The 15,794-nt window shown below is 45.7% G+C and overlaps 2 protein-coding genes across 8 annotated transcripts in view; both read left to right on the forward strand.

Annotated features, from left to right (window-relative positions):
• OBSL1 (obscurin like cytoskeletal adaptor 1) overlaps positions 1–15,794 on the forward strand; it is a 178,404-nt gene that overhangs the window by 91,565 nt on the left and 71,045 nt on the right. The window lies entirely within an intron of this gene.
• CHPF (chondroitin polymerizing factor) overlaps positions 1–15,794 on the forward strand; it is a 39,975-nt gene that overhangs the window by 17,883 nt on the left and 6,298 nt on the right. For both annotated transcript variants that reach the window (XM_081171408.1, XM_081171407.1), the window contains exons 2-3: positions 14,094–14,658; positions 15,496–15,678. In XM_081171408.1, the coding sequence (XP_081027534.1) occupies positions 14,122–14,658; positions 15,496–15,678 (720 nt within the window). In that variant the 5' untranslated portion in view covers positions 14,094–14,121. The remainder of the gene's footprint in view (positions 1–14,093; positions 14,659–15,495; positions 15,679–15,794) is intronic.

Below are 15,794 nucleotides of genomic sequence, written 5' to 3' on the forward strand. Positions count from 1 at the left end.
TATTTCAGCTTTCCTCAAGCAAAGTACAGACATTTGCTCTGGAGGTATTTTGGCAGCCTCCCCATTTAAGGCAGTATTGGTTGATCCAGAGACAAAGTGGAGAAAACTTTTTCTTTTATATTTCCCACCTTCTCACGCTGCCTGCCTTTCAGAGGTTTTTACCCCCATCTCCAGTAATTTCATCATCCATTCTCCTTCCTTACTCAACTTACACCCCTGCCCCCAACCAGTTTCTTTCCTCTCTCCTCTATTGTCTTTTTACATTCGCTTCTTCCTCCTTTAAACTTCCTTTCTATCCACTTTCTTTCTATGTTCAGTTTTTTCGTTTATTATTTTCTATTAAAGGTAAAGGGACCCCTGACCATTAGGTCCAGTTGTGACTGACTCTGGGGTTGCGGTGCTCATCTCGCTTTGTTGGCTGAGGGAGCTGGCGTACAGCTTCCGGGTCATGTGGCCAGCATGACTAAGCCGCTTCTGGCAAACCAGGGCAGCGGATGGAAACACCGTTTACCTTCCTGCCAGAGCGGTACCTATTTATCTACTTGTACTTTGACGTGCTTTCGAACTGCTAGGATGGCAGGAGCAGGGACCGAGCAACGGGAGCTCACCCCCTTTTATCTCATTTCCCTTTAATAACACCTCCCCTGTCCCTTTTCCTTCAGAGGAAGAACTTCCTTTCCTCCAACGCTTCCTGAACTTCTCTCTTGCTTTGTCACCATTACTCATCTTGCAAAAGGAGTTGCTTGTGCTGATACTGGTCCAACTGAAAGGCTGTGGCATGGTTAGGGGGCTGGACAGGCAAATGAGGAGGCACTAAGCAGTCTGTGGTTCTGAGGCCCACCTGAAAGTGGCCCAAGGCCTATTTTCAAAAAGCAATGACCTAAGTTCATTGTAGAGGTGAGATTCAAACCAAGGACTTCTGATTCATAGTTCATTCTCTTAGCTGTAACACTACAGATCTCTGTACAACTTATTGGGTGATTTTGGCACTTTCCTTTATGAAAGTCCTCCTGTTCTTGGGGTGCTGCATTTATATGTCTACCACCTTGAATTCCATGGAATAAAGGTGGGATCTGGACTTTTCTAGTTCTCCAAAAGACTATTTTGTCACTGGGAAAGTGCATTTCCCATCACCATCTACCACATGTTGCACTGACTAATGAATTTTATCTGTGTGTTTTTAAAAAACAATGTGTAAAAGGTATTGGAGACTCTGCACTCCTCCTGAAATAGTAAAAGAAAGGAGTACTTGCATGTGTGGGAGGAAAATAAGATCTGTGGCCCTTGTGTGGGTTAATAAATAAAAGAACCAGTTGGATGCCTGGATTTAAAACACGGGACTTTGCACACACTCCATCGGAGGAGAACCTCCAGCAAAATTTAAAACAGTCATAGAATTAAACTGCAGCATGGGAATATAGGTTGTTAGACCCCTTTTCATATCCTGTTTAATCTGCTTACAGCACTTGCCCCTCTCTCTACCGCTCTGTCAATGAGCAAACCACACTCATTTAACAGCTTTACTAACAAAACCCAAATGTCAGATTCATGCATTATTCCATGCTGCAGCAAGGAGAACACAGGCAGAATGCTCATGGGTACAAAATATAGATAATTAGCTTCAAACACCCAGTCTTGGCAAGTTCAGACATGTCCTTCCTGGTCGATTACATGGGACAAAGATAGTGTGAGGAAAGGAAAGGAAAGAAGCTTCACTTTCCTCACCAAAGGTGAGGGTGTGTGACCTAACTGAATCTAGCAGTAGAACTTTGGTCTTAACCCCTTCATGCATTACCGTATTTTTCCGTGTATAAGACTAGGTGTTTAAAAAAAAAAAGGATTAAAATTGGGCCCCTTCTTACACATGGGCAGTGCTGAGGGGTGTGTTCTTAATTTGGTGTCCCCCAAAATAGGGAGCGTCATATACATGGGGGTGTCTTATACACGGAAAAATACAGTAATTAGCCCTATGTTTTCTTGTTTTGTTTGACTGCAATTTCCCACGGCATGAATATTTTGGGGCAACAAAATTATAGAAAGACTGTTCCTCTCTGCCTGCTTTTAGCAGTGCCTTGCAATTTGAAGATTTTCTTAAAAAACCTTTTTATACTTCTTCATGTCTCACTTTTCTAGCACAGAAGTGCTTATTTCCTTTAAAAAACTGACCTCCTTTCTTGCAGCAATGTCCATTATTTATGGACTACACAGTGCTCCATCTAGGAATATCCCACAAAGGCCTTTATTATTATTATTTTGCAGCCCAAATAAGCTGAGAGCATGGTGGAGTCTTCTAAGTGCTCTACTGTATGCTCATATCCTGATTTACCATGCCCATGAAAACTTAATTTGCAGTCGTGCAGAAAAGGTGGTTTTGCTTTTGTGTTCTCCATAGTCTATGGCTTTTTGAGTGGGTGATTCTTCCAGACTTTGAAAACAAGTAATTTCCAGGAAAGGGCTGGCTGCTATGCTTCAGAAAAGTCCTGTGGCTCCCTTTGTCCATGCATGTGAATAGTCAACACATATTGATAGGTCAGCATGCATTCAAATATTTCCTATAAGGGTCCTCATTGATGGTGGGGCACTTGGACATTTAGATTGGTACAAATCTATTTAATCCAGAATGACAAAAATAGTGTGGATGGTATAAAAGCCCCAAAATGTAATCATGTCAGTGGACCTTTAGGTATGTCCATAAATGATTTGCCATTGTTTGGCATGTTTGTTTGAGTCCTGCACACCATATAAGGTTTTCCTTCTCCCTGTGTGGAATGTTCCCTTAGTCCAAATTGCTGACCAGGGAAGTACCAGCTTTCTGTGTTTAACGGAGATGATATGGGATATCATTGCATAGCTTTGTACTATTGTGGATCCTTCTTTCCACTTTTCCAGTTTATTCCAAAATATGCAGCCAGCAGTGCTGGCAGCTAAAGTCTGGGCACACACCTTGGTTGCACTTTAATACTTAGTTGATTTTGTCCTTGTAACTTGCTGCTCACCAAGCGTTAGTAATGGTTGTCCCTAGCAGAACATATGAATAGAAAATGACATGACACTGCTATATGTCTGCTAGGAGGGAGAAGTCATATCACACACCAAGCTACTCAAGTTTTTGATACTAAGTTGTCTGCACCCACTAACTTTTTTTTTTTAAAAAAAATGTATTTATCACTTTCCATTTTTCAGCAATAGATAAAAAACCCAAAAATAACATCAAATCAACTCCCCACCCCCAATCCATGGAATAGTGGGCTTCTAACAACTTTTAGCACCCTTTAACAAACTACAGTTCCCATGATTCTTTGGGAGAAACCATGGCCTTTCAGCTGATTCCTTGGTGGCCCACTGGAATGTGGAATTAAACAGGGCTATTGACTGTCTGGCTCTGAAGCGCCCTCTCCGATTGCATGGAGCTCGGACAGCCCTGTGGTTTTCCCTGGAGCTGAGGACAATGAAACAATTGCTGAGACGGCTAGAGTGCCGGGGGCAGAAGATTCATTTTGAATCGAACCAAACATGGGTTAGAGCTCAACGTTGAGCCTACCAAGTGGTGATAGCGATGGTGAAGAGGACCTTCTTCGCCGCCTCCTATTGTATCTGCAGAAAACAGCAGCAGAAAACGCTTTCAGGTGGTTTGCAATCTAATGGAACCACCTTTGCTGTCAGGGCCTGGTGAGGACCCCAAGATCTCCTGCAATGATTTTGGAAAGTTTTTTGCATATCAAGTCACTCAGATTCAGAAAGAGGTAGGCTCCACCATGGTGGTTGGACCAGGGCAGGAGAGTGCTAGAGTCCTGTCTAGTCAAGTTGCACGGGGTCAGTTCCAATCTGTTACCTCTTAGGATGTGGACAGGCTGCTTGGATGAGTGAATTCGACCACCCTTCTCCTTGATCCTTGCCTGTCCTGCTCATAAAAGCGAACCGGGAAGGGCTGGGTGATGGGCTCCATGGGGTGGTGAATGCCTTCCTCTGTAAAGGAGTCTTTCCAGACCTGCTTAAAGAAGCGGTTATTAAATCACTTCTTAAAAAACATCTTTGGACCCGGCCAATATGGCCAACTATCGCCCAGTCTCAAATCTTCCATTCTTGGGCAAGGTGATTGAGCGGGTGGTTGCTGAACAACTCAAGGCATGCCTGGAGGATGTGGACCATTTGGATCCCTTCTAATTGGAATTCAAGCCTCATCATGGGACTGAAACGGCCTTGGTTGCGCTGGTCGATGATCTCTGGCGGGCTAGGGACAAAGGTGAAAGCTGTTTCCTAGTTCTGCTGGATCTCTCAGTGGCCTTTGACACCATCGACCATAACATCCTTCTGGACCGTCTAGAACAGTGTTTCCCAACCACTGTTCCGCGGCACACTAGTGTGCCGCGAGATGTTGCCTGGTGTGCCGCGAGATGTTGCCTGGAGGCAGGCGGGCGAGTCGGGCGGCGAGAGGCGGGGCGGCGACGGCGAGGAGAGGCCGCCCAGCGCGGGGCTCTCACCGTCTGCCTGCCTGGCTGCCTGCGAGCTCGGCGGGCAGCGCCTCCGTCCGCAGCGCCCGCCTCGCGGCTCTCATTCCCTGCCCCTGCCAAAGCTCACCCAGCCAAGCCGCGCTCTCCTTCCTGCCTCGCTTTGCTGCCTCCTCCCCCCCCCCCAAAGCTTGGAGGTTCCCCGGCAAGGGGGAGGGAAAAAAATTGAAACTTACACTTTCGTGCGTCCCTCCCGGCGTGACGCTGCGCGCTGACGTCACGGGGCTGTAATGGTGGTGTGCCTCGAGATTTTTTTCATCAAACAAGTGTGCCTTTGCCCAAAAAAGGTTGGGAAACACTGGTCTAGAGGGGCCGGGAGCTGGGGGCACTGTTATACAGTGGTTCTGCTCCTTCCTCCTGGGCCATGTTCAGAAAGTGGTGGTGGGGGATGAGTGTTCAGACCCCTGGGCTCTCACTTGTGGGGTGTCTCAGGGCTCTGTCCTCTCCCTAATGCTTTTCAACATCTATATGAAACCGCTGGGAGAGATCATCAGGAGGTTTGGGCTGGGTGTTCACCAGTATGTGGATGATACCCAGTTCTACCTCTCCTTTAAATCAGAACCATTGAAGGTCCTCTGTGAGTGTCTGGAGGCGGTTGGAGGATGGATGGCAGCTAACAGATTGAGGCTGAATCCTGACAAGACAAGTACTATTTTGGGGGGACAGGGTGGGCAGGTGTGGGGCACTCTCTGGTCCTGAATGGGGTAACTGTGCCCCTGAAGGACCAGGTGCGCAGCCTAGGAGTCATTTTGGACTCACAGCTGTCCATGGAGGCACAGGTCAGTTCTGTGTCCAGGGCAGCTGTCTACCAGCTCCACCTGGAATGCTGACTGAGACCCTACCTGCCTGCAGACTATCTCGCCAGTGTGGTGCATGCTATGGGTATCTCCCACTTGGACTACTGCAATGCACTCTACGTGGGGCTACCTTTGAAGGTGACTCGGAAACTACAACTAATCCAGCTATACTGGTGACCGGGAGTGGCCGCTGGGACTATATAACACCAGTCCTAAAGGGTCTTCCTTGGCTCCCAGTGTGTTTCCAATCACAATTCAAATTGTTGGTGCTGACCTTTAAAGCCCTAAACGGCCTTGGCCTAGTATACCTGAAAGAGTGTCTCCACCCACATCGTTCAGCCTGAGGTTCTCCACCGAGGGTCTTCTGGTTCCCTCACTGTGAGAAGCAAAGTTACAGGGAACCAGGCAGAGGGCCTTCTTGGTAGTGGCACCCTCCCTGTGGAACACCCTCCCATCAGATGTTGAGGAGATAAAGAGGTACACAAGATTTAGAAGAAATATATTTAAAAAAATAAAAAAATTGTCCAGTAGCACCTTAAAGGTAAAGGTAAAGGTACCCCTGCCCGTACGGGCCAGTCTTGACAGACTCTAGGGTTGTGCGCCCATCTCACTCAAGAGGCCGGGGGCCAGCGCTGTCCGGAGACACTTCCGGGTCACGTGGCCAGCGTGACAAAGCTGCATCTGATGAGCCAGCGCAGCACATGGAAACGCCGTTTACCTTCCCGCCAGTAAGCAGTCCCTATTTATCTACTTGCACCCGGGGGTGCTTTCGAACTGCTAGGTTGGTAGGCGCTGGGACCGAGCAACGGGAGCGCACCCCGCCGCGGGGATTCGAACCGCCGACCTTTCGATCGGCAAGCCCTAGGCGCTGAGGCTTTTACCCACAGCACCACCCGCGTCCCTAGTAGCACCTTAGAGACCAACTAAGTTTGTTCTTGGTATGAGCTTTCATGTGCATGCATACTTCTTCAGATACACTGAAACAGAAGTCACCAGTCCTTTATATATAGTGAGAGGGTGGGGAGGGGTATTACTCAGAAGGGTGGTGGGAATGGGTGATTGGTTGATAGGTGTGGTCTTGCAGGAAAAAGCAAGGGATGAGATGGCCAAAAATAGCTTTATCATGTATAATGAGATAAGAATCCAATGTCTCTATTCAGACCAGGTCTCTCCATGGTTTTAAGTTTGGTAATAAGTTTTAATTCAGCAACTTCTCTTTCCAGTCTATTTCTGAAATACTTTTGTAATATGACAGCTACTTTGAGATCTTGTATAGAATGTCCTGGGAGATTGAAGTGTTCTCCTACTGGTTTCTCTGTCTTGTGATTCCTGATGTCAGATTTATGTCCATTTATCTTTTGGCATAGGGTTTGGCCTGTTTGTCCAATATAGAGAGCTGAAGGGCACTGTTGGCATTTGATAGCAAACACAATGTTAGAAGATAAGCAATTAAATAGTCCTGAGATAGTATGTTTGATGTTGTTGGGTCCAGTGATGGTGTTGTCTGGGTGTAAAGGTAAAGGGACCCCTGACCATTAGGTCCAGTCGTGGCCGACTCTGGGGTTGCGGCGCTCATCTCGCTTTATTGGCCGTGGGAGCCGGCGTACAGCTTCTGGGTCATGTGGCCAGCATGACTAAGCCGCTTCTGGCGAACCAGAGCAGCGCACGGAAATGCCGTTTACCTTCCCGCTGGAGCGGTACCTATTTATCTACTTGTACTTTGACGTGCTTTCGAACTGCTAGGTTGGCAGGAGCAGGGACCGAGCAACGGGAGCTCACCCCGTTGCGGGGATTCGAACCACTGACCTTTTGATCAGCAAGTCCTAGTCTTTGGTTTAACCCACAGCGCCACCCACGTCCCTGTCTGGGTGTATGTGGCAGCAAAGTTGGCATCTGGGTTTATTACAGGCTCTTGTTACTTTTTCTTTTATATTTCTCACCTTCTCACGCTGCCTGCCTTTCAGAGGTTTTTACCCCCATCTCCAGTAATTTCATCATCCATTCTCCTTCCTTACTCAACTTACACCCCTGCCCCCAACCAGTTTCTTTCCTCTCTCCTCTATTGTCTTTTTACATTCGCTTCTTCCTCCTTTAAACTTCCTTTCTATCCACTTTCTTTCTATGTTCAGTTTTTTTGTTTATTATTTTCTATTAAAGGTAAAGGGACCCCTGACCATTAGGTCCAGTTGTGACTGACTCTGGGGTTGCGGTGCTCATCTCGCTTTATTGGCTGAGGGAGCTGGCGTACAGCTTCCGGGTCATGTGGCCAGCATGACTAAGCCGCTTCTGGCGAACCAGAGCAGCGGATGGAAACTCCCATTTTCCTTCCCGCTGGAGCGGTACCTATTTATCTACTTGCACTTTGACGTGCTTTCGAACTGCTAGGATGGCAGGAACAGGGACCGAGCAACGGGAGCTCACCCCGTTGCGGGGATTCGAACCACTGACCTTTTGATCGGCAAGTCCTAGGCTCTGTGGTTTAACCCACAGCGCCACCCGCGTCTTGTAGTCTTGTACTGGTCCCATTAACTCTGTGTAACCCAGTAGGATACAGGCTCAGTTCTGGAAATTAGAGCCATGCAGAGATTTCCCTGTGGGCAGGGAACACTTTCTCCCTTTGGGTCTGGAGTGCAGAGAGCCCAAAGGCACAGGCATAGTGAGCTTTAACAGTGACAAAGAACCACATTCTAAAGTTTCTGGCCTGCTTTAGACTATCAGATCCTAGCTTAATGAGCCAGGATATACACAGGCTTTGTGCTCTCAAATGCAGCCATTTTTCTCTTCATTTCTCCCTTTGTGCAAGTGCAGAATCAAGCCAGAAAGCTGCAGTTAACCATGCCTTTCCAGGATTTGCAAATTGGGAAATGTGTTTAAGGGCTTCCAAACAAGTCAGGATTTAGAGCCCTACTTTAAATCATGGTGGACTCACTGTAGCTTCCTAGTTTGTTTCGCTGCTTGCATGAAAGGGAGAAGCAGTGTGGGCACTCAGAGGGTGTGTGCAGTTGCACAAACATTGTACCTAACTTGGCTTACTTAAGGTAGGCTTTGATCATGCATACCTGGCCACTGTTTCCCCAGAGATGGGAATGAGGGGTGTGTGTGCATGCGGAAAGGGAATCAGGAGACTTGCTGCTCCTATAGTCACACATTCTGTTTGCCGGTTGCCCAGTTCATTGCTCTTTTTAGTTAAGAGTGTCATTTATTCTGACAATTTATAGTGACATCTGCTCCTTCCCACTCTCAGTGTGTGCATGTGTCTGTCTGTGTTTGCTGGGGTTACTGGTGGTTAATACTGCCTGCTGGCAGTCCAAAAGACTGCCTTGCCTTTATTATCTCTCTGCATTTTCTCTTTCTCTCTGTCCCTCCCTCCCTCCTTTTCAGGGAATTGCCCTGTTCCTTACAAGGTTTAACTATGTCAAGCCTTTTTTTTAATAAGATATTTATTAAAATTTTCAAAGTATTACAAAATAAAAATAAGAAAATAAGAAAATACAAAATAAAAATGGTTAAAAACAACTCATTCTTTCCATTACTTATTTTTCATTAGCTTGTTTCCCGGACCTCCTCATGCCTCCCTTTTTTGTATTCCATTTCAGTTTGTTGGTTCAGCAAATCCTTACCCTCTTTGTTTATCCTAGTCTTTAATCTTAAAATATTGTAACGTTAAATTTTTACCTATTAATGATCCATTTTTCATATTCCCTTATAGTATTACAGCTGAAAACTACTTAGTTTCTACCCAACATCATTCTAACATTCATTAATTTTACAATATTTCTGTAGATAGTCTTTAAATTTCCTCCAATCTTCTTCCACCGACTCTTCTCCCTGGTCTCGGATTCTGCCAGTCATTTCCACCAGTTCCATATAGTCCATCACCTTCTTCTGCCATTCTTCCAGGGTGGGTAGATCTTGTGTCTTCCAATACTTTGCAATGGGTATTCTTGCTGCTGTTGTGGCATACATAAAAAAAGTTCTGTCCTTTTTTGGCACCAATTGGCCGACTATGCCCAGGAGAAAGGCCTCTGGTTTCTTCAAGAAGGTATATTTAAATACCTTTTTCAATTCATTATATATCATCCCCCAGAAAGCCTTAATCCTTGGGCACGTCCACCAAAGGTGAAAGAATGTACCTTCAGTTTCTTTACATTTCCAACATTTATTATCGGGCAGATGATAGATTTTTGCAAGCTTGACTGGGGTCATGTACCACCTGTATACCATTTTCTTAATATCCTCTCTTAAGGCATTACATGCCGTAAACTTCATACCTGTGGTCCATAACTGTTCCCAGTCAGCCATCATTATATTATGTCCAACATCTTGTGCCCATTTAATCATAGCAGATTTCACCGTTTCATCCTGAGTATTCCATTTCAACAGCAAGTTATACATCTTTAACAAAATCTTAGTTTTGGGTTCTAACAGTTCTGTTTCTAATTTTGATTTTTCCACCTGGAAACCAATTTTCTTGTCCGAATTATATGCCTCCATTATCTGATAATAATGAAGCCAATCTCACACTTTGTTTTTTAGTTTCTCAAAACTCTGCAATTTCAGTCTATCTCCCTCTTGTTCCAGAATTTCCCAATATTTCGGCCACTTGGCCTCCATATTGAGCTTTTTCTGTGCTTTTGCTTCCATCGGTGACAACCACCTTGGGGTTTTGTTTTCCAATAAATCCTTATATCTTATCCAGACATTAAACAGTGCTTTCCTGACAATATGATTCTTGAATGCTTTATGTGCTTTGACCTTATCATACCACAGATATGCATGCCATCCAAATACATTGTTAAAACCTTCTAAATCCAAAATGTCTGTATTTTCAAGAAGCAGCCATTCTTTCAACCAGCAAAAAGTTGCTGATTCATAATAAAGTTTAAAGTCTGGCAGGGCAAATCCACCCCTTTCCTTTGCATCAGTTAATATCTTAAATTTTATTCTGGGCTTCTTGCCCTGCCAGACAAATCTAGAAATGTCTCTCTGCCACTTCTTGAAGCAATCCATTTTGTCCACAATTTGCAATGTTTGAAACAAAAACAACATTCTAGGCAATACATTCATTTTTATCGCAGCAATACGACCCAGCAGTGAAAGCTTCAAGTTTGACCAAATTTCTAAATCTTTTTTCACTTCGGCCCAGCATTTTTCATAGTTGTCTTTAAATAAATTCCCATTTTTTGCTGTCATATTAATCCCCAGGTATTTCACTTTCTTAACCACTGTCAAACCTGTCTCATTCTGAAACCTCTCTCTCTCAATCGGTGTTAATTTTTTCTCTAAAACCTTGGTTTTTAACTTATTCAGTTTAAATCCTGCAACCTGACCAAATTCTTGAATCAGTTCTAAAACCGTTTTAGTACTAGATTCTGGCTCCTAACTATGTCAAGCCTTTATCCTCAGCATCTCTGTGCCAGATCTTCTGTGTTTGCTTTCTCTCCCACCACCACTCCTTCCTTGCCTTCCTCTCTCTGCAGTGTGTGTTGGATCCTTTATTTCTCACCTTCCCAGCCTTGGGAGTATTGCTTGTCTAAGTGAGCCCCATGAGCACCCCTCATCCCTGTTCCCCACCCCCTTCCCAGTCATGATGTGGGGGGCGGGGAGAAACTCTGCTTTGTTTCTCCCCCTCTGATCCCTGGCACCAGGATTACCATCTCTTCCTTTCTCCTGCGTGCCCTCAACTCAAAAAACGGGTGAGATCAATGCTAGGGGTTGGGGGCCCAGGGACGAGGGACTGAATGAGCTGTGTTGTCCCCAGGAGTGAGTGAGTGAGTGAGTGAGGGTGGGTGGGATGGGCAGGAAGCGGAGGGGCTGAATGAGCCCACTGTGTGAGTGGAATGGGGGTGGGTGGGTAGGAAGGAAGGAAGGAAAGGTTTCCTGCTGCATTTGAATAATTAAAACCTGAAACTTATTGTAAGAGACAGGCCACCTGCATCCTAACACCAACTGTAATGTCACGAGGAGCAAGATACCCCCCTCCCCATTTTCTTAACGCAGCCCCTACCTAACTGGGAGATGTCAGAGTCTTTCCGCCCCCTCCAGATTCACAATTGCAGCAGTCAAATTATGGTGGGAAGCTGAATTCCCTAGGCGTTTGGATTCTAGTCTTGACAGCCTCCCCTTCTCTTCACACTCTTGAGCCTTACACTATTGCTCCTTCCTCTTGCTACTCAGTTGGGGATTATGATTAGCTCCTTAGGGGGCCGTCTAGGATGGAAGCTGAGGCCAAGTGAGATCTGCTCAGCCATGGCTACCCTCTCTAACATTTTGCTAATTTGCCCATCTGGGTGTCTGTCTTGCAGGTTGGCTTCCGTTGCTTGCAGTGTCTATTTTTTTAAAAATGATATTTATTAAGGTTTCAAAGAAAAGAATTACATAAATTAAAAAAGAAGAAAAAGAAAGACAAAAGTAAAAAAAAATTCAAAATACAAAAAAGATAAAAAACACTTAAAAAATACATCAGTCTTTCCATACTTTACATTCATTTCCTTGTTTCCCTGACCACCTCATGCCTCCCTTTTTTGTATTCCAATTCAGTTTGTTAATTCAGCAATTTCTTTCCCTCTTTGTTTTTATCTTAGTCCTTTAACATAATATATTATAACTTTGGATTCTCATCTGTTAACAAGCCATTTTTACATACACCTTTATAACATTGCTGCTTAAACCACTTAACTTCATTCTGACATCATTCTAACATTCATTAATTTTGCAATATTTCTGTAAATAGTCTTTAAATTTCTTCCAATCTTCTTGCTTGCAGTGTCTAAAATGGCTTGTGAGTGTGTGTGTGTGTGTGTGTGTGTGCATATATATATATATATATATATATATATATATATATATATGCTTTCGTAGATTTTCACGGGTACAGGAATGCAGGTTTTGGTGTCTTCGGGTGTCTTCCCGTGTAAGAGTTGGGGTGTCTAGGCGACGTTTCGACGAGGTCTCACTCGTCATCTTCAGGCTGGTGCTTTCGGCTTCTTGTTACTAGAACAGAGCCCTAGAACTAGCTCTGTTCTAGTAACAAGAAGCCGAAAGCACCAGCCTGAAGATGACGAGTGAGACCTCGTCGAAACGTCGCCTAGACACCCCAACTCTTACACGGGAAGACACCCGAAGACACCAAAGCTCTGTTCTAGTAACAAGAAGCCGAAAGCACCAGCCTGAAGATGACGAGTGAGACCTCGTCGAAACGTCGCCTAGACACCCCAACTCTTACACGGGAAGACACCCGAAGACACCAAAGGCTCTGTTCTAGTAACAAGAAGCCGAAAGCACCAGCCTGAAGATGACGAGTGAGACCTCGTCGAAACGTCGCCTAGACACCCCAACTCTTACACGGGAAGACACCCGAAGACACCAAAACCTGCATATATATATATATATATATATGAGTTTTCATTTTTCTACATTTCAAAATAAATATTTTACATACGTTAAAATATCCAATGACTTCTCTTCTTCTCCTTCCATGGTTCATCTTACATATCATACGTTCCTGCATATTTTATTATATCCATTCAAATCCAATTTTCCACTTTTACATCAATCAAATATTGTTTACTCTGTTGAATTTATCTTAATGCTGACAGCGTTTTCAGCTGCGTACAATTATTTTCCATATATTAAATAAATATTTTCTACTCTTCTTTAAATATACATTCTTCTTGCTCTCTTATAGTGAGAGTAAATAGGCGCCGGGTGGATCTTTGCACCCCGGCGCCACATATGCTTAAGACAGCCCTGTCTCCTCCAGCACCATAATTCAAAAGCATCAATTCTTCGGCCATCAGCCTTCTTTATGGTCCAGCTCTCACTACCATACATCATTACTGGGAAAACCATAGCTTTAACTACACGGACCTTTGTCGGCAAGGTGATGTCTCTGCCTAGGTTTGTCATTGCTTTTCTCCCAAGAAGCAGGCATCTTTTAATTTCATCCGTTCCAAGCCGGACAGGTCATAGTGGAGAGTTTTAACCAAACATGATCCACCTGGAGCAGGAAGTGGCAAGCCACTCCAGTATCCCTGCCAAGAAAACTCCATGGACAAAGACAACAGGCTTTACAGGATAGCACAGGCCAAAAAGAAAGGACTGATTCCTTCGCTCTGGGGGTGTACCTTGCAAGCTTAACTATGACAGTGGCGAGAGAAAGCAGAGAGGGATTGGAGAGGTAAAGGTAGCAAAAGAGCAGTGTAGGTAAATGTATCACTTAAGATGCCATTTTGATTACAGATTAAGGCACACACCCCCTTGTCCTTGTTCATGCGCACACATGCCAGCCACTTTTTTGTGTTGTAGTCCCCCGTTGCTGTGGGCTTTTTGTGTGTGTGTGAATACTGGAACCTCATGGGCCATTCCCACCCCTTTGTAATTTTCATTCCCGGCTAAGTGAAGGCTTATGCCATGAGGCCCAGTCATGCAACACTTGCATTCTCACATTTGCACACACCCAGCAGCTGCATAGGATTGCACCACATGGAAGCAGCTCCTGCACCAGTGCTGGCATGTGCGAGTGGGGCAAGCGCTGTGGTCATTTTATGGGGAAAGTGGGGCTTGAGGAGAAATGATTGTTTGCTGCTTGCAGCGCAAAGCCTTGTCTCAGCAGATCTCACTCTTCAAATGCTCCAGAAGGTGTTTGCAAATATGCTCAGAAACACAGGGCTGAGATGATGCTTCCTCAGTCGGTAGGGGATGTTGGTGGTGGAAATTTGTAGGCTCCTCTTCCCCTCCTTCACTGCCTCACCTTCTCTTTCTGCCTGCCCTTTCCATTCCCCCAAAGGACCCGATACATCAGCACGGAGTTGGGCATGCGCCAGCGCCTCTTTGTGGGAGTGCTGACCTCGAAGAACACATTGCACTCCCTAGCCGTGGCGGTGAACCGCACCTTGGGACACCGGCTGGAGCGATTGGTCTACTTCACGGGCACCCGGGGGCGCAAAGTTCCTCACGGCATGACGGTGGTGACGCACGGTGACGAGAGGCCCATCTGGAACATGTACCAGACTGTCAAGTATGTGCTGGACCATTACGTGGCTGACTTCGACTGGGTTTTCCTGGTGCAGGACGACACCTACACCGAGGCCCACCGTGTGAATCGCTTGGCCTCTCACCTCAGCATTGACACTCTGCTCTACATGGGCCGGCCAGAGGAGTTCATTGGTGGGGACACGCAAGGGCGCTACTGCTATGGTGGCTTCGGCTACCTGCTTTCCCGGGCCCTTCTCCTGCGGTTGCAGCCTCACCTGGAAAGCTGCCGGAACGACATCCTGAGCGCCCATCCTGATGAGTGGCTGGGGCGCTGCATCATTGACTACACCGGGGTAGATTGTGTGGCAGAGCGTGAGGTAAGAAGGGCCAGCTGCACTCTAGTGTCCCTCTCCTGTCTTCATTTATTTAACTTATTTTGTATATACTACTGAATCATAAAAAACCTCTAAGCGGTTTACATACAATATACGCAAATGTTATTGGTACAAAAAACAATATGGCGGAGGCACCTGCCTAATATGAAGGGGCAGGGAGTTGCAGTGTAGGTGCTGCTAAGCCATGGGACTAAAATATCCTTGCAAATGTGGAATGAACATTATCATGTGTTTCAAAGATTAGGGGGAGGAACCAAACACTCAATATTACAGGATGAATTCTTGATCCCAGTTGAAAGCTGAGCTTCCTCTTCAGACATGCTTTTGTTCCCTTACAACTGGAGGGGAATACCAGCTGGTTGTATGTCATGGTTATATGTACAGTGGTGCCTCGCAAGACGAAATTAATCCGTTCCGTGAGTCTCTTCGCCTAGCGGGTTTTTTGTCTTGCGAAGCAACCCTATTAGCGGATTAGCGCTATTAGCGGTTTAGCGGCTATTAGCGGTTTAGCGGCTATTAGCGGTTTAGCGGCTATTAAAGGCTTAGCGGATTAGCGACTAAAAGGCTATTAGCGGCTTAGCGGCTTAGAAAAAAGGGGGGGAAGCAAAAAAAAATCGGAACACTTGCAAGACGTTTTTGTCTTGCAAAGCAAGACCATAGGGAAAATCGTCTTGCGAAGCAGCTCAAAAACGGAAAACCCTTTCGTCTAGCGGGTTTTCCGTCTTGCGAGGCATTCGTCTTGCGGGGCACCACTGTACTAACATGGATGGCCTGGATTTCCCCGTCAGATGTTTTTCTCTTATTCCTTCTCCCCACCAGGGCCTGCATTACCAGTATTTTGAACTTGGAAAGAACACTGACCCTGAGAGAGAGAGCGACCCGCGATTCAACACGGCCTTCACTGTTCACCCTGTGCTGGACCCTGTCCAGATGTACCGGCTGCACAGACATTTTGCGCGTGTGGAACTGGAGCACACATACCAGGAAATCCAGCAGCTACAGGTAAGGCGGGGAGGACGTTGGATCTGGATCTGTAACTGGCTGAGCAGAGTGGGGGACTCTGTTCACTCTCCTCGTGTGCCACAGTTTCCATTGTGGCACTACATTTTCTTACCAGC

The sequence above is a fragment of the Podarcis bocagei genome, assembly GCF_964188305.1.
Source record: "Podarcis bocagei genome assembly, chromosome: 1".
In the NCBI taxonomy this organism is placed as follows: domain Eukaryota; kingdom Metazoa; phylum Chordata; class Lepidosauria; order Squamata; family Lacertidae; genus Podarcis; species Podarcis bocagei.